General features: G+C 44.8%; 1 protein-coding gene across 1 annotated transcript; it reads right to left on the reverse strand.

Moving 5' to 3' along the window:
- Nucleotides 1-646: 646 nt before the first annotated feature.
- LOC144576574 (protein diaphanous homolog 1) lies at nt 647-20,798 on the reverse strand. The gene is made up of 10 exons (XM_078361691.1): nt 20,698-20,798; nt 15,714-15,808; nt 15,284-15,385; nt 14,828-15,067; nt 14,587-14,716; nt 13,694-13,819; nt 12,692-12,855; nt 12,433-12,568; nt 10,587-10,673; nt 647-2,615 (listed from the first exon to the last, which is right to left on the reverse strand). The coding sequence occupies exons 2-10, from the start codon at nt 15,783-15,785 to the stop codon at nt 2,458-2,460; spliced, it is 1,215 nt and encodes a 404-aa protein (XP_078217817.1). The 5' UTR covers nt 15,786-15,808; nt 20,698-20,798; the 3' UTR covers nt 647-2,457.
- Nucleotides 20,799-22,591: the final 1,793 nt, after the last annotated feature.

Below are 22,591 nucleotides of genomic sequence, written 5' to 3' on the forward strand. Positions count from 1 at the left end.
TTTCCAGTTCCAGAGCCTGTCTGACTGGGTTTGTGGTCCTCTCCCGGCCCCTCCCTGTCTATCCTGGGCCTGCTCATTGCTGGTCAGGCTTTATGTGTAGGTCACAAGGCACTCAGACAAGTATGGCTCCAAGTGGCAAGTCATCTGGAGCATGACCTCAGGCTCCCAACCTCTGCTGGACAGATTCAGGTTTCCACTCCAGGGTTAGCCCCTCTAGTCTGGAACGTGGTCTGTGGCCACCAACAGAGCAGAGGAGACAGGAAAATGGGAGTCAGATGCTTTCCTAAGTGAGACACAGGTACTGCCAGGAAACCTTGTATGATATCTGGGGGTATGAAGGGTTAAAACTGAGTTCCAAAAAAGGGCTCCAAGCCAAGCAGCAGGAATGTCGAAGAGTCAGGGAGCTGAACCAGGTGCCTACTCCTCTACTGTGGGCAAACGGCCCTGAGGTGAGCTCCGGTGGGGCAGAAGCCACCATGTATTCATCATCTATAGCCCTGTGCACAAGCGAAGTGTCTGGCACCTTTAGCTTCTGCATAGTGATTTGTCAGGTCAAACAGGGATTTGAGGCAGGAAAGACTAGAGGAGCCTGGACTAGAGAGAAAAGAAAACAGCTCAGAAATTCACACAGGAAGCTGTAAGGCAGTGCTGTTTCAATGCTTTATTAACAGTTGGAAACAAAACCAACAAACTGGAGGTGATGACATCCAGAACCCTAAGAGGCAAGGGAAATAAACTTGCATTTTGTCCCCCACCCCTCTTTTTTTCACTTTTTATGTTTTTTATTAAATGCATCTTAGCAAAAGTAGATTAAAAAAGAAAGGGTCAAAGCCCCAGATGTCAGCGAGCAGGGAGAAGGAGGTGACCCAGGGGAGCAACAGATGCCCTGCATCAGAGTCTTCCCAGGAATAGCCCAAAGGAGCTGCCGTTGCCCCTTTATACACAAGCGCTCCTGGCAGTAAGGCCTCACTGTAGTTACCGTCATGTTTCCTAAGCTTCCTCTGGCCCTAACAACTCTAATTCTAGGCCAAGCCCAAGAGTGCCATTTTCTTCCTAGCTAGGGATGGAAAGCTGAGAGGAGCACAAGGAGGGCAAAACTGTCACCCTACGCCAGAGAATTGGAGCTTCCTATGTTGGAGCCACCAAACAGTTCAGTGTGCCCACCCACTTCTCTTTTAGAAGAGAGCTGGGGTGCAGTGTACAAAGGCACTCCTGGTGCCCACTTCCCCAGAACGTTCAGTTAGCATCTGCACATTTGGCTTGATACATTTATACATTGATAAAAACTCTGGTCTTAGAGCTCCCGCTACTCTTAGGCCTGATCCAGCTCAACCAGAGAAGGGGAAGCTCCTTCTGCCCCAGATTCTCTGGGAGAGAAGATCTGCCTTGGCCTCAAGGGTCCAGAAGATCCAGGGGCACATTCAGGATTGGGCCTGTGAGGAAAAATCCCAGGAACTCTGGAACCTGCCACCAAAGCTTCTTACATTATGGAAGGGAAAGGGGGAAGGAAGAGTTTTCTTTAAAAAAATTTTTTTCATACAAAAATAGATCCATTTGCAAAACAATTTCTCAGCCAGGAGGCTCTACCTCCCATTTCCTTGTAGACAGAGGGTGAGGGGTTGGGATGGTCACAACACAACCCATAGTCCAGATGAGATGCACCAAAGCTCCAGGGGAGGCATGAGGAGGGAGCGTGGCTCAGTAGCCTGGGGTTGGTGCAGAGGGTCCAGAGAGGCAAGGGCATAAAGCATGGCAGACGCTGGGGGCAGGTCCCACACCGTCGCTATGCCCTGCTTGCCTGCCCAAAGGCTCTAGCCTGGGTCACAAAACAACAGGGAAAGCGGTCCTGATCCTTTGTTTTGGAGGCCTTTCCCAGGAAGGTGGGGTAAAGGTGGGATTTGCTCCCTGCTTCCTTAGGAGCATCTCCCAGTGCCACACCACTAATAATAAATAACCACAGCCAGGAGAGGGAAGAGCAGAGACGACAGCAATGAAAGTTAGGATCTAGCCCAAAGGTTTGCAAGCTCCATGCTGTTCTTAGGGCCAGAGAAACCACAAAAGAAAAGCACAAATCCAGCAGGATTGACCTAGGGAGAAAGCCCATTAAAAAGTCAGGGCTGAAAAAAAGCAGGCTGGGCCTTGTCTGAGATGAGGCCCTCTGAATATTAGACAGGAGACAGGGTTAAGGCAGCAAACACGGACCCTGCTTTGGTAATACAACAGCCAGGGCTGGCTGGGTTGGTCTCAGGCCTCCCCCACACTGCCCTTTCCTTCTGGCCTCTAGGCAAGCTGAAGCTGTATGTGATGTTCAGAGAGCAGCAGGCCAGAGAGAAAGACAGGGTCAGGGTGGTGGGAGTGGCTGCCTCAGAGGAATATCCCCTTGAGCTTTTAGGCACATGCTGCAGGGCAGGACAGTCTGGGGCTCCACTGAGGAGCTGCCATGGTCACAGACTCATATTAGCTTGCACGGCCAACCAACTCCATGGATTCCTCAAGGATTGTGGGGACGGCCTCATTCATCTTGGGCACCTTGGCAGGAGCAGTGGTCATGGCATCGTCCTTGGTCAGCTCCGAAGCTAGCAGAGATGTGACTGCACACCCGGCCTTCCTGTTGGCTGCAGGAGAAGACATGAGAGACTCTGTACATGGAAGGCCTCGTTTCTAATTTCTTTCAAATTCTACAGAAGATAATCAGCTGTAAGCCATGCAGATGTGGCTACCTTGCCCAGTTCACAGAGGCCTTTACTTTGAAGAAAGAGGGGCAGAGATCCAGCATGTGGAATATACTTTTGGGTGGTGCAACAGGAGAGCAAGCCTCGCCCCCTTGCTTCTCTGTGCAAACAGCACAAAAATTTGAACACACCTAGACAGACAGAACTGGGTTGAAGTGTTAGCCACGTGACTTAGGGAGAGATGAAGTACTCCAAGTCTTTTCTCCTCATAGGGATGTTGGAATTAAATAGGCTTGAGCTTAGTACACAGTATTATTTTTGCTTGACAGATCCCAGGAAACTTCTAGACCAAAACACTTTTCGGTCAGCCCTGGGAGGGCTGTCCCTAGCAAAAGGCAGACTTCAGTAGGTGGCTGGAGGGACCCCGGCAAAGAGGAACAGCAGCCAGGTACTGGCATCGCACTCCCACGTGTTCCTCCAACAACAGATGCCCACATACCTTAGCTCTTTCCCACTTCTTTCAAGGTAGCAGCTGTGATACAAATGCCAAGGGCCCTACAAGGCGTGCAGAATATGTGGCGGGGGGGACGGGGGGAAGTAGTAATAAAAGCTATGTCAGGGAAGGAGAACTGGAATCAAGGATGGCCAGGAGAGGACCCCTACAAAGAAATCGCAGCCCATGTGGCTACGGGATGGTCACGTTCTGGCTGTCATCCCAGATTGGAAAAGAAGAAGCAAATCAATCCATGAGTCTCTGTTCTAACTGCTGGGTTTCATCCCCAAGATTCTCATATTCATTTATGGCATCCAGGCTTATGGCCCCAGTATCTGCAGCAGGAAGGCAGCTCCTTGGGACCATGCCATCTCATGATGTCTCCTCCTCCCATGTCCCAGAACAGCATAGGAGCGACTGTGTATACACAAAGAACTGTCTGGGATGAAAGAAGCCAGACACGAAAGGCCATATGTTATGGGTCAGCTTCTATGAAATGTCCAGCACAGGCAAATCCAGAGATAGAAAACAGATTGCTGGTTGCCAGAGGCAAGGGGAGGAGAGAATCAGAAGTGACTGCTAATGGGTATTATGGTGTTTTTCTTATGGGGATGATGAAAATGTTCTGGAATTAGATAGCAGCAATGGTTATATGATCTTGTGCATAATGTAAAAACCCCTGAATTGTACATTTTAATATGGTGAATTTTAGGCATGTAAATGGTATCTCAATTTAAAAAAAAAAAAAAAAAGATTTCCTGGAGATCTGGGAAAGCTGAGGTGGAGAAAGCAGTACCAGAACCTTAAAGAAGCAGGACCAGATAAAAGAGCTGAGCACTCATAAATGAAGACCAAGACTGGGGCAGCTGTACAACTGGAACAAAGCGCCTTCGTTGGACCAGCAGAAAGCCTTAGGTAGGCAGAAGCCAAACGGGATCAGACAGCCCCCCTACCCCACCTGCTTTTTTTTTTTTTTTTTGAAACAGAATCTCGCTCTGTTGCCCAGACTGGAGTGCAATGGTACAATCTCTGCTCACTGTAACCTCCACCTCCCAGGCTCAAGCGATTCTCCTGCCTCAGCCTCCCAAGTATCTGGGATTACAGGCACATACCACCATGCCCAGCAAATTTTTTTGTGTTTTTAGTAAAGACAGGTTTCACTCTGTTGGCCAGACTGGTCTCAAACTCCTGACCTCAGGTGATCAACCTGCCTCAGCTTCCCAAAGTGCTGGGATTACAGGTGTAAGCCACTGCACCTGGCTTTTTTTTTTTTTTTTGAGATGGAATCTCACTCTGTCGCCCAGGTTGGAGTACAGCAGCACAATCACAGCTCACTGTAGCCTTGACCTCCTGGGCTCAAGTAATCCACCAAACCTTAGCCTCTCGAGTAGCTGGGACTACAAGCATGCACCACCACATCTGGCTATTTTTGTATTTTTTGCAGAGATGGGGTCTCTCCATGTTGCTCAGGCTGGTTTTGAACTCCTGGGCTCAAGCATTCCCCCCACCTTGGCCTCCTAAAGTTCTGGGATTTACATGTAACTTTTTTTTGGTGGGGCTACTACGCCCCACCAAAGCCCAAGTCTTAACCAGGCCTTCTTTCCCTGCGGAGTCATGACCCAGAGCTACTGTTTTCATCCCAGGAGAGGGTGCCCATCGCTAAAGCAGGGAACACACAGCGTGCACACAGGTTACCAATTTAAAGGTCGTCCCCCGCCCCTCCTCCTCCCCCCTCCTCTTCCTCCCCCTCCTCCCCCCTTCTCCTCCTCCTCCCTCCTCTTCCTTCCCCTCCCCCCCCTCCTCCTCCTCCTCCTCCTCCTCCTCCATTTCCCAGGGGCACAAGAAGTTGTCTACTAAGAGGAGAAAGAATAGTGAAGACCCTGATTGACAGCCAGAGGGCTTATCTAATTATAGATCAAAGGTATGTGACCAAGACTGTGGGAATTTTACAAAACCACTTATTGGATTATGAAGATAACTACTGCCTCTGTACTGACAAGAGAGGAAAAGAAGACCACGTGAGTGTGACTATGATGGTCTAAATGTATACATTTCTCATACTGTCCTTACCACCAGAATCTTCCTCAGGCCTCCTGCAAATGCTCCCACTCTCTTCTGAAGTACTCCCACTCTAGACCCCATTTCTCATGTCCAGAAGGGTAGTAGTTTTGTATCATTTTATTATTCCTTTGAATTCAGTCTCCAGCAGTTGAGAAGACACCGCAACTCTGTGTGTGTGACTCTAGTGGTGCACATGTGTTGAAATAACTCCTGACTCCAGACCTTGGGAAAAGGAACACACTGGGCCACTTGTCCTGAGCAACACAGGAGAAAGCAGAGTTCCTGTGTGGCAGGTCTTAAGCTGCTTCTTTCTGTGGCTTCTTCCCCAAAAATAAGAAGATACCAGTTGTACCTAACCAAGTGGTGTTTCTTTTTTTTCTTTTTGTTTTTTTGAGACTCAGTCTCGTTCTGTCACCAGGTTGGAGAGCAGTGGCGTGAAGTTGGCTCACTGCAACCTCCAAGTCCCGGGTTCAAGTGATTCTCCTGCCCCAGCCTCCTGAGTAGCTGGGATTACAGGCATGTACCACCATGTCCGGCTAAGTTTTGCATTTTTAGTAGAGATGGGGTTTCACCATGTTGGCCAGGCTAGTCTCAAACTCCTGACCTTGTGATCCGCCTGCCTCAGCCTCCTAAAGTGCTGGGATTACAGTTGTGAGCCACCACACCCAGCTTTACCAAGTGGTGTTTCTAGACTTTTCTGTGCTCAAAAAACTTCTGAGGTATTACAAACTTCATAGAACCAGGAGCAGAGAGTAGGTAGGGAGAAGATCAAAATTTCTCTTGTAAGCCTTGAAAGCCTGTACGCCAGGGAGGATATGATGTGGCCTGTCAGGATGAGAAAGCTCCTGTTGGAACAGGTCTCCCAGCTTTCTACTCGGTCACCATTATGCTCAGCAGGTTGAAAAATGAAGAAAAACTCACCTCTGCCCTTCCCCCAGCTTACTCACTTGTTAAGACTATTGAAAAGTAGCCATAGAACCAGATAAATATTTTGACTAGAAGCGATCAGAGAGGATAATTAACTCCAACAAAATAGTCCCACAGGCCGTAGGGGAAAAGGGAACAATCTTGAGATACTGGTTTGAAAGCTCTCAGGCCAGATTCCTAGAAGTTAGGGGTGGGCTATGATAAAAACACCAGCAAAATCAACCATATAACGTAAGTGCAGCTGAATTTTAAAAAGGTTAGTAACTTGAAAAAAGACCTTTATAAAACATAGGCTAGGAACCATTACTAAAGAGGAAGTGTTCTCATTAATAAGCTTCCTTAGGGAAGAGGAAACTAGGACAGATGGAGCAATCATTGCCACATTAAATCACTCATTATTGTCTCAAACTCTCCTAATTATGCGTCCTGTCCTATTTTTACAAAAGTGGGAGCAGAATAAGTAGTGGTACAGGAAATATTCTTAGCAACCTTCTCTAGATAGGAGGTGATATGGTTTGGATGTATGACCCTTCCAGACCTCATGTTGAAATGTGACCTACAATGTTGGAGGTGGGGCCAAGCGGGAGGCGCTTGGGCATGGGGTGCATCCCTCATAAGTGGCTTGGTGCCCCCGCAGTAATGAGCTCATATAAGCACTGAATGTTTAAAAGAGCCTGGCATCTCTTTCTCTCTCTCCTGCCCTGCGATACACCTGTTCCCTATTTGGGTGGATCCATGATTGGAAGCTTCTTGAGGCCTCACCATCAGATGCTGGCACCATGCTTTCTGTACAGTCTGCAGAATCGTCAGCCAAATAAGCCCCTTTTCTTTATAAATTACCCAGTCTGAGATATTTCTTTTATAACACAAAATAGACTAACACGAGTGGTCATCAGAGAACCTCCCTGAAGCAATGTCATCATGTCCAAGATGCTCCTTGTATGAAAGAATATTTCTGGCCCATAACTGAGGGGTCACTGCCATCTCCTCTCCAGTCATGCAGGCTGAGTGGAAATAGCCCTGGACTGGGAGTCACAAAAGTGGGCTACAGTGCTCTGTCATTAGACAGCCATGGAGACCTGGGCAAGACCTTATCTGGTTTTAATTCCTTTCCCCTATGAGCAGGTTAGATACTAATCACTAGAAGTCTTTAGAGTCTTTTCAACACTGGTTCTATTAGATGGATGGAGCTTATAGGGAAGCTGGGAAATGGTAGAGGGAAGGAAAGGAAGAAAGAGATGAATTTCTTTTTTCCCTTGGCTTTTATCCCAGTGAGCGAGCAAATGGCTTGTATACAAGAGGCCACAATTCAGACATGGAGATAAAGTTGAGTCATTAAAACCACAAGCTGACTCAATCATGGGCCTGAAATAGTAGCCGTAATACAATCACATGGATTCTTCCCCTTGACACTCAAACCATTGTTCTCCCACACCCTGCAGATCACAGCAGTTTACATGTTGCTTTTAATGAACTGACCCTGATAGTAACTCCCCTCTTCCAACTCCTCAATGAGTCTTTGTATACTGGTCACTCCCTGAGATCTCCAGAGACCGGAAGATTTCAACATTCCTTTACATTCTAGGTAAAAAGCTAGTGTCTTTGAATAGGGACAGCTGCCTCTCTGGAAATAATGAGGGCTGTGAGGCAGATATGCTTGACAGTGCCTCTGTTTTTTTGGCTCAAAGCAATCAGTCAGGAGGAATAGTCAGAGACAGCCAGGCAAGGGGTGGAACAGCCAAATCCAGTAGCCACAGAGAGAAACCTAGAGCCACTGGGGCCTTTGTAGTTAGAGAATGGGGCCATCTAAGCCCAGCCTCTCTCTCCTCTTCTCCTCTTAATCGTATTGTCACTGCATAAAAAAATATTAGAGCTGGAAGGGACCCTGGAGACCATTCATTCTAGTCCAGCACTCATTTTATACCTGAAGAACTGAGTCCAAGAAACATTAAGTGACTTGCTTAGGCTAACACAGACAGCATCAGAACTAGAGGTGACTTTTGATCCCTACCTAGTCCTATGTTCTTTGTAATCTACTCTGATGGCTATCCTCCTGTTTATGTTAGTATGAGGCCACATCACATCACTTTACATGATGTGAATGCACCAAGGTGTAAAGAGTTACTGAACAAGTATGAATGTCTCCCCTGCGATTCTTGCAGATATATTCAAGTGTATTTAGTGAACCCAGAGCCTAGAAAGTTAAGCTTATAGGCTGGAGCCACTTAAAAGACATGTAATTGTCATTTCATCTACTTTCCAGTTCAACATCTCCCAGTATAAGTCTCCTCCTATTCCCTCTTGCATGGGAAAGAGTACTTTGACTAATTCATAATTCAAGTCCTCTGCTGGAAGGTTAGGTTCCAACAAAATCCCTCCCTCCTCCACCTGTGAGTTCTGATTTTCCACATGGAAAGAAGTGAAGAACGGGGCTTCCCCAGCAGAGAGAATCCACTGATGTTTGGCTATCTGTATACAGGAAGCATCTGGGATTCTAGTTCCACCGGAAGAGGCTTAAAAGGGAATTCCCCACCAAAAGTCTGATAAAAGCACTTAGTTGATGGGGTCAAGAAAAACAATGAGATGCAATGTACTTTTGTAAGGCTAGAAATGCTTAGTGTTAAGGCCACATCACCTTATATGGCTGGTAGGAAACAATGCTGTAAGAACTATAAAGACTAAATACAGGAGTAATAGTACAACTAGCTGTACTCTCCTTGCAAACACCTACCTATAAGACTAAATGCTCTAGTTCAGAGAGTACTCAGCTCTTATATCTACTTCTCTTCCCTTTATAAAGCCTGTACTCAGAGAATGCCAGAAAATGGATAAGAATTTTGACTTGCAAGCTTTCAGTTTGGGGAAGGTTCTGAAGTCCTACAGGAGAACCTTCAGAAGGGAGTATCACTCTGGTTATTCAGAGTATAGGTAGAAATGGGCAGTCAGCCATTACAAATGAAACTCACATTGATCAAAACAGTTGGGCCAGGATACTGACTTTATATAGGCTGACATGCTCTAAGTTCCCCCTTTCCAGGCTGTGGCAGGTACTACACACCCTACAGATACCACTGAGTTAATAGCTAAGCACTGGCCAAAGCAAGCTCTATAACTCCCTCTCTTTACAATAATCTCAAAGTAAAACTCACTATCAAATGGGCCTATATAGTGCAACAGCCAGGAAATAGGGAACATAGATTTAAGTCCCTCTGAAGTAGAAACCTTTAATGCTGCCTTTTTTTTTTTTTTTTTGAGACGGAGTTTCGCTCTTGTTACCCAGGCTGGAGTGCAATGGTGCGATCTCGGCTCACCGCAACCTCTGCCTCCTGGGTTCAGGCAATTCTCCTGCCTCAGCCTCTTGAGTAGCTGGGATTACAGGCACGCACCACCATGCCCAGCTAATTTTTTTTTTTTTGTATTTTAGTAGAGACGGGGTTTCACCATGTTGACCAGGTGGGTCTCGATCTCTCGACCTCGTGATCGATCCACCCGCCTCGGCCTCCCAAAGTGCTGGGATTACAGGCTTGGGTCACCGTGCCCGGCCAATGCTGCCTTTTTTGTAATTCCCACTCTTCAAATTAGGAAAGAAGCCACCACTCCTAGCCCCAAAAGACCTTCACTAGACATAAGGATGCAGGCCAACTCCACATGAGGGGCAGCCTTGGCTACACCTTCTTTTGAACTAGTCTCTTGGCTGCCCTCAAGGAAAACTCATTCATTAATCTTTCCCCATACTAATGCCTGGATCATCTGTCCTAGCTCCATAATTCTTTTTAGAATCTCTAGCTCAGTGTAATCCACTTAGATCTTCCAAAGCGTGTGAAAGGAGGTTGCAGGACAGTGAAGGGGGGAAGGCAAAGGCAACAGAAGAACTGCACTCAAGAAAAAAGGGAGTTTTCAGACACAGCATAATCCTTCAGTGAGATGCTCCTCTATATTTTTCTACCTGGGAACAATGATGCCTAACCTCCCTACGAAATTTTATACTTTCTATTATTAATTTTCTCTATGTACGTCTTCTGCTTGTGAAGCGCAGAGTAAGGACTCTGACTTATTTTGTCTTTGAATTTCAACCTATACCTAACATACATTTTGTATTTAGATCAACTTTTGCTCATACACACAAATGCCCACTCAAATCCCTGTGTCCTGCAGCACAGTTCCCTTGTTCCAAATATCTGCTTCAAAAGTGGGGGGAAATACGCCATAATCCAATGTAACTGATTTATTGTCAGTCCCTCAAACCCCAGTTTTCTAACTCACTACTCTGAACATGGGAGGAAGAGGACTAGATAATCCGCTCCAGATCAGAGACTAATAGTGATGCTCTAATCATCTTCTGTGAAGCAGTTTAGAAACTCCTAAACTTCTGGCAGGAGTAGAGAGGCCTCACCCCCTTTGACACCCAGGATGAGCTCCATGTGCTTACTTACCTTGACGGGGTCCTCTCTTCCGTCGGAATGCTGCCCCTGACTGCAGGGCTTCTAGAAGACTGTCCATTACACCTGTCTCATCGCCCTCTGTTATAAAGAACAAGATGGAGATGTGAACTCTTCAGCCAGAGCAGCATGGCAAACATCAAGCCTCACACTAAATGCATTGCTATTGCTTTGTTTCCCTTCTTGCATAGCAGCTGGCAGCTAAGAAGAGACAAAGAAAACTTAACCTTAAGTCTCACAAGCCCATGTTTCCTTGTACCTGCTTACAAATGGTTAAAACAAAAGATCTTATTGCCTATTATCCAGTGCAAACCTTGGAATATTTTTCTGCAATGCCATCCTCCCCACCCCATCCCTAATTGCAGAAAAGTATCTAGCAACAGAATTACAGAACTGTCCAACTCCAAGACCAGTTATGAAGACTGGTTAGGCTTCAGAGCAGGGCTGAGGAAAGACCAATGATCAAGAGGGCACTTTCTCGAAGTACTGCCTCCTGTGGCTATGTCTTCCTGAATGTCTAAGTCCTCTGCATCTAAGAGGAGCAGCCTGGCTGGAATACAAAGAGTTAATGTAGAATCCTTCTTCTAGCCTGGCTCAGTTTCCATGGCAACAGCTTAGGATAGTGAAATCTGAAACTGTGAAATCCCAAAAAGCTGATAGGCTGCCAGCTTCAAGGCTGGGGCTCACTGCTCCCAGCGCCACTTGCTGGCTGAGCATCACCATTGCATTTGACCTACATTCTACCTTCATTTTCTTGACCTGGGTACTGTAAACTCGGCACGGTCCATTACGCCACCTGTTGGCCGGGTGCAGCCTTCATTGCACATGTCAACAGGATTCCACCTTCCCCCATTAAAGCCTAGCCAGTACCCGGGTACAAATGCTGGAGTCCCAGGAGAAGGTGAAAAATATCTGGTATAAGCTTTAATAGCATTACAAAGTTGTGGCTTACAACTGGGATAAGGACAAGGATACTGCTTTCCAGAAAAATATAAAGAAAACTTCCTGGTAGCAAGAGGTACCAGAGCAGCCCTTGTGCCTCTGCTTTGTAAAATACTGATTCCTAACAAACTCAGCAGCTCTGTGAACACCATTTGCAGAAGACTCGTGGCCCCTCAGGTTCGGAGGAGGGTGGCATCAGTTCAGTGCTGTGTGAGCAGCATATGCTGTATTTCCGCTGCCCACAGAGAGAGTAGTGGGGGCGAAGGGGTAGGGAATCGGCAGCAGGAAAGAAGCAGAGACAGGAAATAGAGGGCCAGTAATTGAAACCATATGTTTCAACAAAGACATGCTCTAGTAGTGAAATAGAGATTCTGCTGAAGAAAGAGAAGAGGGTAGCCGGCTCCCCATCCCCCTCCAAAAGTTCAATCCATTTACAATCTAATTGTGTATACAACTGGAGTAAGGTACTAGGGACATAGTACTTTGTGCCATAGCAGAAACACACCATAATTAAAAGATAGGAGGCGTGTCAGGAAAATATTTTAGAGAAAGAAACCCAAAAGATTTAGTGGAGGGAATGAAAACAGGCCAGAGCTAACTTGGGACAGGCAGAAGGAAAAGAGTATGTATCACAGCAATACTAAAATCACAGGAGAGATGAGACAGAATGCAAGAGCCAGCAAAGGAGAGAGAAGGATTTTAGCAGGGCAAGTTGGAATGTGTATATCTGAATTGGGTTAAAGTCCAGCATCAGGATCTTGGAGGTAGAAGATGGTCAAAAATCATTTGCCAGGAGGTGAGTTCGGGCATGAGCTATTCTCTCTGGCCTCTAGACTCTAGGCAGAGAAGTCTTCCAAATGTTCCTGTCTCAACCCATCAACCCTTCTTCACTCCTCACCTGCATTCATGTCTATGAGCTGCTCTCTCTTCTGCTGCTTCTCTAGCCGCTCCTTCTCTGCTTTCTCCTTGGCTAGTTTTGCTCGCTTCATCTTTTCTTCTGTCTCCCGCCGCTTCTGGTTCTCCTTGATTGCTTGCTGGGGCAGGGAAGGGGAGGAAGGAACACATGGGCATTGTACACCTACCAACAGCTAACAGGAACCCAGTGGACAGTGAGAAATGCCCACCAAAGATTCAGTCAGCAAGTGTCCCTTGCTCACCAAAAACATATTACGAAAATTGTGAAGATCCATGAAAAATTCTTCAATAGATAACTTCTTTGGGTCAAAGAGGAAGTACTCGCCCAGCTCCTTATAGAGGCTCTCCATGTTAGAATGCATCATCCGCAGCTTGTTATACTGTTCCTGGGCATCCTTCACAAAGCTGTGCAGACAAGGAGTAAAGGACCAAGACCAAGAAGCAGACCCACTTCTCTAGCCCAAGGAATTACTCAAAGATGAGTACTGGCATGCATGGGGATGTTCAATATAGCACTGTTTATAACAGCAAAAAACAAAGCCAGGTAGGTACCCTAGGGGAATAGTAAACCATGAACTGTGGTACACCTATAAAACAGAAGGCTGCAGTTTAAAAGGGTTCTATAAATACTACTACTACGGAAACATGGCCAAGATGTATTATGTGCAAAAAGCAATACAATGCAGTTTTTGTTGAAAATAAATGTATGAGGTACAAATCAGAATGAAGTCCAGTGGTGGCGGTTACCTTTGGGGAGGGAAGGAGAGGGAGGCACTGTGTGCAGCAGAGATGAGGTATAGGCAGGGGAATCGGGGAGACTTTCAGTTGATCTGCATGGTTTGCTTCCACTCCACAATAATGGAATGCTCTAAGAACTATACAGCCTGGACAACAAAAGTGAGACCCCATCTCTAAAGAAAAAAATGTAAAAAAAAAGTTGAACTGGGCCTGGTGGCACATGCCTGTAGTCCCAGCTGCCAAGGAGGCTGGTGGGGGAAGGATCGTTTGAGCCTGGGAGGTCAAGGATGCAGTAAGCCATGATGGCACCACTGCACTCTAGCCTGGATGGCACAGTGAAAGCCTGTTTCAAAATACTTACAAATCCAAAATACTATGTATTTAATGAAAAAGAGTTTTTTAAGAGAGAAAAAGTTGTATATTGCCCTATCTATCCTGTTTTCTCCCCATTACAGGAAGTTTTCTTCCTTTCCTAGGGAATAACTCCCTCCTTTCAAGAGAGGATATGGTCATTTTTTCAACAAACTTGTCTTTTTCATCTGTGGCAGCTGGGAAATTCTGAACATCACGTTCGACATCAGAAATCTGTTTCTTCATCTGATCTAGGTTCTTTTGCAAGTTTTCAGCAGAGACTTAAAAAACAACAACAACAAAAAAAAAAAAAACAACCACAAAAGCAGAGAGCAAGAGCTTACTAATAATTCCACCCTCAATACCCCTTAGTTTCACCCTTTGGAGCACAGCTTCAGTCTATACACACATTTAGGAACTTAATTTTAATTCCTATGTACTTTAGTTGTATCACATAAGTTTTCACCTTTCCAGTGAGACTATAAATTATCTGATCATTGAACCTCCAGCCTTCACAAGGTATGCAGAACTAGGAACAGAAGAGAGGTTTCATTTAATTTAACACAAATCTATGAAACCCCCTGAGATCTTGGTCTGATTTATTTTACAGAACGGGGTTTGGGAGGGAGGAGATTTACATAGAAATATAGAGGCAGGGCAGAAATCTGTTCTGATTTCCAATGAATGCTGCTTTTTCTTTGTCTAGTTCCAGGACAGTGAGGTCTAATTTTTGTTAATCTAGTCTGTTTTCTTAAAGAGGAGAACTGTTAACCTAGACTAAAAACACCTGCTCTTCTAGCTGTGCTTTGGTGTTTGGTGTTCCCCTAGGAAGAGAAAGTGTGCTTCCCATTTCTACACATAAAGATGTCTCCTCAGCCCTATACTCCTGCCTTGTGGCTTAGGCACCATGCCTAAATCCTATCCCATAACCACTTGAAATAGTCTGAACTGAAAATGCTCTAAAATCTAGACTGTGTCTTATTTCCCTCCCCATGCAAAGATTTTTGGGCTTAGAACCACCTTCTAACTTCATCCCCAACTGCCCCACCTCGGCTGGCTTTCTCCACATGGGCAAGTTCGTCTGGAAACTTGAGGACATCAGGATAGTCATTCTCACACAACTCAGCCAAGAAGTGTAACAACGTCATCTTCTGATCTGTGGACTTGGTGTCTCGAAGCTTAGAGCAAGAGGAGAAACTGTTAAATCCTGACATGTCTAAGATGGCCTCCTGCCAACACTGAACTCCTGGAGGCTGTAGCCTCCTTTGTGTTGTCCTACTCTAGCTCACCTTACAGAGGAAGCTGATATTGAAGCCAAAAGCTCCAGCATTTCTGGAGCCAGCATTCATATAGTTTCCAACAAGCAAGGTAATCTCGAGGAGACTGGAAAAGCTCTCACTCTTGCGTAACTCCTCACATGCAGCAGTGACAGACACAATCTCTGGCTTGATGTTCTCCACTTGCTCGCTGAATTGTAGCTTGAAGAGAATGGCATTGAGGCGAGGCCGCAGTCGGGGCACAGTGCCCATCTAGTAGAGAATACAAGCAGTTCCATTACAGTCAAAACACAGAGAAGTAAGAAAAAGATACAGGCTTGAGCTTCCTATGGGAGGATCAGAGCTCCAGAGCAGGGAGAAGAGAGAGACTAAGACAGGTTCAAAAACAGGCAAGAGGCAAGGAGCAAATGCCCAGGCTGCTCTCTAGAGGGGAGGGAAATACGGGAGGCAGAGAAGGGCCTCACTCACCACTACACCAAACTGCTCTGACTCAGCCAGGTCATCATATTCATCCTTCAGTTCAGAAAGCATTTTTAATTGCTCTGGCTCTGGCATTTGCTTAATGAGGTTCTGAAAGAGAGAAGAGACATCTCAGTTGGAGAGGGATTTGCTAACAACTCAACGCTAAACAAAATTTTTACTCTGTTGTCAGTCCCACACACTGCCCGAGGACCATTACAAAGGAAACATGGTGGGAGAGGAGAGGCAGCACTGAAATGGTAGGACTTTTGCAAAATATGCCAGAAATAGCCTGACCACCAGAGAAAAGGCAGTTTCTAAAAGACAGCATTGATAAGTGAGCAATGCTAGAGGAGGATCCTCTTCATCTCCACAGAGATGAGGCCAGTGCACAGCTACACAGAAGAACCCGCTCCAGCAGAACCACCTTGCTCCTTACCTGGATCATAGACTCAGTCAGAACAGCCTCATTCACCTCCAGGATGACATTCTTAATCTCTTGATAGGCCATGCGGAAGGAACCCAAAAAGATTGCTGCCAGAAAATGAAATAGTAAGACATGTTCTTCTCGGTCTGTTCCCGTTTCCAACCCATCCTGCAAACCTATGCTGGATAATCTTCCTAACAGGGCTCCTTTAGACCAGGCACAGTGGTTCATGCCCATAATCCTAGCACTTTGGGAGGCCAAGTTGGCTGGATCACTTGAGCTCTGGAGTTTGAGACTAGCCTAGGCAACATGGTGAAACTCCATCTCTACAAAAAAAAAATACAAAAACTAGCCAGGCATGGTAATGTGCACCTGTAGTCCCAGCTGTTAGGCAGGCTGACATGGGAGGATTACCTGAGCCCAGGAGGTCAAGGTTGCAGTGAGCTGTGATTGCATCACTGCACACCAGCCTGAGCAACAAGTGAGATCCACCTCAAAAAGTCGACATACATCAAAGACTTTCACCCCACTCTACTTTAGTTCCCCAGTCTCAGGACTTGACCCTCAAAGCTGCCTTGACCTTAAACTGCCATATCCTATCCCCTAATAAACACTTCCTATTTTTTCAGCTCCCCCTGCCCCACCCTTTTTCTTTTGAGACAGTCTCGTGTCATCCAGGTTGGAGAGCAGTGGCATGATATTGGCTCACTGCAACCTCCACCTCCCAAGTTCAAGTGATTCTCCTGCCTCAGCCTCCCAAGTAGCTGGGATTACAGGTGTGTGCCACCATGCCTGGCTACTTTTTGTATTTTTAGTAGAGATGGGATTTCACCCTGTTGGCCAGGCTGGTCTCGAACTCCTGACCTCAAGAGATCCACCTGTCTTGGCCTCCCAAAAGTGCTGGGATTACAGGCACGAGCCACTGTGCCCAGCCCTCAGCTCTCCCTTTCTAATCTCTCGCTTTACTCTTCAACCCTATTAGGACGTCTCTTTCCACTCTCCTGACTGTTCTGTTTTCTGTGAATACATCAGTTGTACTCTGCCTTTCCTATTTCATCAGGACCCTCTATACCATCACTTCATTTGCTCTCTACTAAGATTCCCATTAGTATTACTACTACTACCACTATTACCGTTCTTTTGCTTCCTTCACCTTCCAGTCCCTGGTCAGTCTAGCCATTTCATTTCCCTACTCTGACAGCTGGGCTGATATAGACTGGAGTCTATGAATTTGCAGTTGCACCAATGATAACTGGGGCCTCAGCACTGTTAGCAATTCTCTTCCATGTGGCTCTATTGCACTTTCTCTTACCCTTCTTGGCAGGTCCTCCAACATATTCCCATTTTCCCTACTGCCCCACCACCTCCCCGTTTGTTCCAAGAAGACTCTGCTCCTCTTCACTGAGAAAAATTGAAGCCACTGGTCAAATTACTTGCTCAGCTTTCTCTTATCCTACTTAAAAATAAAGCACTAGGGCTCTCGGTTAGAATCAGACTAGAAAAGACTTGGATAAGCCTCTTGGAATGGCTTGGAAGAAAACTATGCCAACACTTTTGTAAGCTAATTGGTGCATATGCTCATATAGGGATTTGTGTATAAGTATATATACCCTGATGTACTCATCCTTTCCTCATGTGTCAACAGAAGAGGCAGCTCCACACACCTTTCCCTTCAGCATATGTGCATAAACAAGGTTTTCCTATCTTACTCTATGTTCCATGTTCCTCTCTAAATTACCCATTTCTCTTTCTTTCACTTTATAGCAATCTAAAATAGCCTATTATCTCTCATTTACACGACTGATTTATTCCATTGCCACAAAGTCAATGAAAAGACGGCAGCCTCTTAAAAAGTGTATACTTCAGGTAAGATACGATCCTGCTACCTCTCACTCACATCTACCTCCCCAAAAAGACAATCTGTTCTTGCTGAATTTTCCTATTTCGGTAAACGGTACCACTTTCTGCAGAGTGACCTAAACTTCAAAACACCTTCTCCTTTATCCCAAGTCAATCACTAAACTCCATTAATTCTACCTTTTCTCATTCTATTGCCCAGGCTAGAGTGTGGTAGTACAATCATAGTTCACTACAGCCTGGACCTCCCAGGTTCAAGCAATCCTCCTCCCACCTCAGCCTCCCAAGTGGCTGGGACTACTATAGGCATGTGCCACCACATCTGGCTTTTTTTTTTTTTTTTTTTTTTTTTTGAGACAGAGTCTCCCTCTGTTGCCCAGGCTGGAGTGCAGTGGCACAATCTTGGCTCACTGCAACCTCCACCTACCAGGTTCAAGTGATTCTCCTGCCTCAGCCCCATGAGTAGCTGGGATTATAGGCATGCTCTATCACGTCCAGCTAATTTTTCTATTTTTAGTAGAGACAGGGTTTTACCATGTTGACCAGGCTGGTCTTGAACTCCTGACCTCAACTGATCCACCTGCCTCGGTCTCCCCAAGTGCTGGGATTACAGGCATGAGCCATTGTACCTAGCTTAATTCCACCTTCTTAATATCCTCTGCCTCTCTTATTCTCATCAACTGAGTTTCAGTCCCTGATCACGTCTCACCACTGACATAACTCACCTCTGCCTCTAGTGTCCCCTGACTTTAGCAATCCAGCCTCAAAATCACTGCCACAGCTGCCTTCCTAAAAATTACGCAGGATAATCTCACTCACTTTCCCGATTAAAATTCCCTTTTTAACTTCCATAGGTATACTCAGTTGTATTCGACAACTTGCAGTTCCTGAGGTGCACAATGTTATCTCATGCTCTCATACATGCTGATCCCTCTCCTGAAACAAGCCAACCCTCCCGCCTTCACTTAATTCTTTTTTCTGAGACAGGGTCTTACTCTGTTGCCCAGGCTGCAGTGCAGTGGCACAATCACAGGTTACTGCAACCTCAAATTCCTGGGCTTAAGTGATCCTTCTGCCTCAGCTCTTGAGTAGTTGGGACTGCTGGCACATGCCACTGGGCTCAGCTAATATTTTTTTATGTTTTGTAGAGAAGGGGTCTTGCTTTGTTGCCTTGCTTTGTTGCCCAGGCTGTTCTTGACCTCTTGGCGTCAATCATCCACCTCAGCTTCCCAAAGTGCTGGGATTACAGGAATGAGCCACCAAGCCCAGACTCCTTAAATCCTTAATTGTTCTTTCAACTCACTTTTAGTAGTACCTTCTTCAGAATATCTTCAGGGATTTGCCCTTCCAACACTGCCCCCACTTGATTTAGATGCCTCCTTTCCCAGTACTCTCATAAACATTCTAGCAAACCTCCATCATAGCATTTATCAATCTGTGCTGTTATCATCTGCCTTTCTGTCTTTACCAGGCACACGGTTCATGCAAATAGGGACTATGTCTTATTCAGCTTTGTATCATTAGCACATGCGAGACATTTAATCATCATTGAATCACTAAATTCCACTTCCAGACCATCCTACCCTACACTACTTTCTGTTTTCTTTTCTTGAATTCTGTTTTCCATATCAATATCATTCCACTAGAAATCATAATGTCCTACACCATAGTTTTCCTTGTATCATTTTTTAAAACAACAATTATTCATAACTTATGCTCCTACAGATACACTTGGGAAGAGGAACTGACTCACACTACTTTAGTCTCCATAAAAGGACTTCACCACAGATACTATTTAGTAATAGTTGTGGACAATAATTTAAGATTATATAGTCAAGAGTGTGTGACAGCTTACTGCTCTCATTATATCACGGACTTTACTTATGGGTATGTGTACTTATTGGCTGTGTGATCCGGGCACTTCACATCATTTCGACTTTGGTTTTCTCATTTGGAAAAACGGACAAGAACTGTATTACAAGACGGTGAGTAGGTTTTATGGAACATACCCTTTCGTCTCTGGAACACATACCTAGTATGTGCCTAATAGAGCCTATAACATAGCAGACCCTAAAATAGTTGTCAAATAAATATTTAAGGCTATATTACTCAGTATGAAGTAGGCAGATGAATAATTGAAATTAACAAAAATTTAACATTTGTCCTGATCATCAAATAAGTACTGCCTGTAACAACTTTGCTGAGGAATTTCTTACTTGAAATTTTGCTACCAAACAGTTATGAATATAGGTGGAAAGTTCAGAACAGAACTCCTCTCTGGAGTTGCAGATCCTACTCTGAGAAGTACAAGATTTACCTTAGTAATTTTAAATTACAAAGTAATTTTAGATTTATTCGAAGCCAAGCTAGTACCTTTACTTATCAGAAAGTGAAAGCTGGGCATGGTGGCTTACATCTGTAATCCCAACATATTAGGAGGCTGAGGTGAGAGCACTTGAGGCCAGGAATTCAAGACCAGCCTGGGCAACATGGCAAGACACCTTCTCTATTTATTTCATAAAAAAGCAAAAGTGGGAAAGAGAAAATGTACAGTGGCTAGACCATCTGTGGCAGACTTCCTATGAATGCAATGGACATACTAAAGACTTTGAAATAAGAAAGTCAGAGGCTCGGCTAGACAAATTACCTGAGCTCAGGAGTTTGAGACCAGCCTGAGTAACATGGCAAAAGCCCATCTCTACAAAAAATTAGCTGGGTGTGGTGGTGCATACCTGTAGTCCCAGCTACTTGGGAGGTTGGGGTGGAAGAATCAGCTGAGCACTGGAAGCCAAGGTGGCAATGAGCTGTGATTGCACTACTGCATTCAAGCATGGGCAACAACAGAGTGGAAAAAAAAAAAAGGCTCAAATCCCAGACCTCCTTCTTACTAGCTTTATGACTACGCAAATTCCTAAAAATCTTAGCTTGTTTCCTTGACATAAAACTGGATACTTAAAAATCTTGCAGTGCTACTGAAGAAATTAAATAAGATACTGAATATTCTCTGTGCAATGCTTGGCATACAGCAGGAATTCAACAAATTAAAGTTCCACATCAGGGGACCACAGATTCAAGGGAACCGAAAGTTCTTAAAAGAACTCTTTCACATTTCAAATAGTTGGGATCAAGAGATACTCACAGAGATTCTGGGCGGTCTTTGAATCCAACACCTTTAACTCTTTTACTTTTTTCTTTTGCACAGATTTCTTTTCTTCTCCACCTTCTTGATCCTTCTTGGCTAGCAGGGAAAAGATTAGAAAAGCATGATTAAGAGTAAGCCACCTCTGTGCCTTACTGAACTACTACTGTCCAGCCTGGAATGGCCCCTCACTTCCTCTCTATTATAATGGTCTCCCTATCATATTCCTTCAAAACTAACCTCCTCTTCAACCAATCACCCTTCTATTACTGAACCTCCCCAATTCTAATAAATATCTCATTTTCCTTTCTTCAATATTTATTAGTAATGCTTTACTTACATCCTATCTACTTGCAGGGCTCAGCAAACTTCCTGTAAAGGGCCAGATAGTATTTTAGGCTTTGCAGGCCATATAGTCTGCCTCAATGTTTCAACTCTGACACTGTAGCATGAAAGCAGGCACAGATAATATATATGAATGGGCATGGCTGTGTGCCACTAAAACTTTATTCACAAAAACAGTTGGTTGGCAGTAGTTCCCTGCCACCATGTTATCCTTCCATTTGTGCCCATTAAAAATCCTGAGTCTTCTTTCAAGCTTCATCTTTTTTTTATTAAGACAGCATTTCATGGTGTCACTGAGGTTAGAGAGCAATAGCACAATCATGGCTCACTACAGCCTTCACCTCCTGGGCTCAGATGATTCTCCCACTTCAGCCTCCCAAGGAGCTAGCACTACAGGTGTGCACCACCCACATCCAGCTAATTTTTGCATTTCTTTGTGTGTGGATGGGGTTTCGCCACGTTGTCCAGGCTGGCCTTGAACTCCTGGGATCAAGCCATCTGCCTGCCTCAGCCTCCCAAAGGGCTGGGATTACAGGCATGAGCCACTGTGCCCCACCTTAAGCTCCATTTTGAACATGACTTTCCCTAAAAAAAATTTTGTTTTCCCAACTGCCTATGATTGCTTTCTGAACCCTCATTGAACCTAATAACTCTTTATAGTATTTCTTCCAACTCTGTTATAAATATATATATAGTCTCTGTTCTATAAGACAAAGGCTTTGTTATACGCCTATCAAATCCTATGGCATAAAAAATATATTCTTGTAGGATCATATTGCTCAATATCACACGTTGGTGAACACACAGAAGGTAAAATATACTTCTTTCCTTCTACATTCTTTTCAGACTATCCAAAGCCATCATAGTCTTCTCTTTCTGTGAAACATTCCCTGATAAATGATACTCACTCTCTGCTTTGATAAACTTTCATGGTTACCTATATCTCTTTCAACAATGAATTATTCAATGTTTTGTGACATTTCATAGTTTATTTGATCTTTTTAAAACCTCTGTTACTTATTAAGTGTAGATACTTTCTCATCCCACCTAGATTTTGAACTTCAAGGGCATGGGCAAAACAGTGTTTCATTATAGCACTCCCTTGATGGCTTGTATGATAGTAACATTCTCTAAACAATGGTTGATGCTGGTATCCAAGGAGGGTTGAACAGTACATAGAAAAAAAAAACAAAACACAAAACAAGAAACTATTCTGGACAGATATAATTGTAAAAAGACTTTGTCCTATAGTATAACTTGGTATCAACTTTTCAGGAAGTTATATGGGAATATCCCTGAAAGGAGAGTAAATAGCCTGACACAGCTAGCTGCTTCTGAGGAGAGGAATGGGGTGTTTGAATATGACAGTGGAAGGAATACTTTTGTACACAACCCTTTTAAGCCATTTGAATTTTCAACCATAGGAAAAGTATTACCTGGTACAAATAAATAAGAATTAAAACTAAAAAGTTACATACAAAGGTATAAAGAACTATAAAACACATCCACTGCTGGCTGGGCACAATGGCTCACACCTGTAATCCTAGCA

This window comes from Callithrix jacchus, chromosome 2 (genome assembly GCF_049354715.1).
Source record: "Callithrix jacchus isolate 240 chromosome 2, calJac240_pri, whole genome shotgun sequence".
Lineage (NCBI taxonomy): Eukaryota > Metazoa > Chordata > Mammalia > Primates > Cebidae > Callithrix > Callithrix jacchus.

Coding starts and splice junctions, on each gene's coding strand:
- LOC144576574 (XM_078361691.1), bottom strand. CDS start 15,785: ATGGCCTATCAAGAGATTAAGAATGTCATCCTGGAGGTGAATGAGGCT. Junction 12,569..12,691: donor ATTTTCGTAATATGTTTTTG/GTGAGCAAGGGA, acceptor TCCCTGCCCCAG/CAAGCAATCAAGGAGAACCA. Junction 2,616..10,586: donor GAAGAGAGGACCCCGTCAAG/GTAAGTAAGCAC, acceptor CTTCTCCTGCAG/CCAACAGGAAGGCCGGGTGT.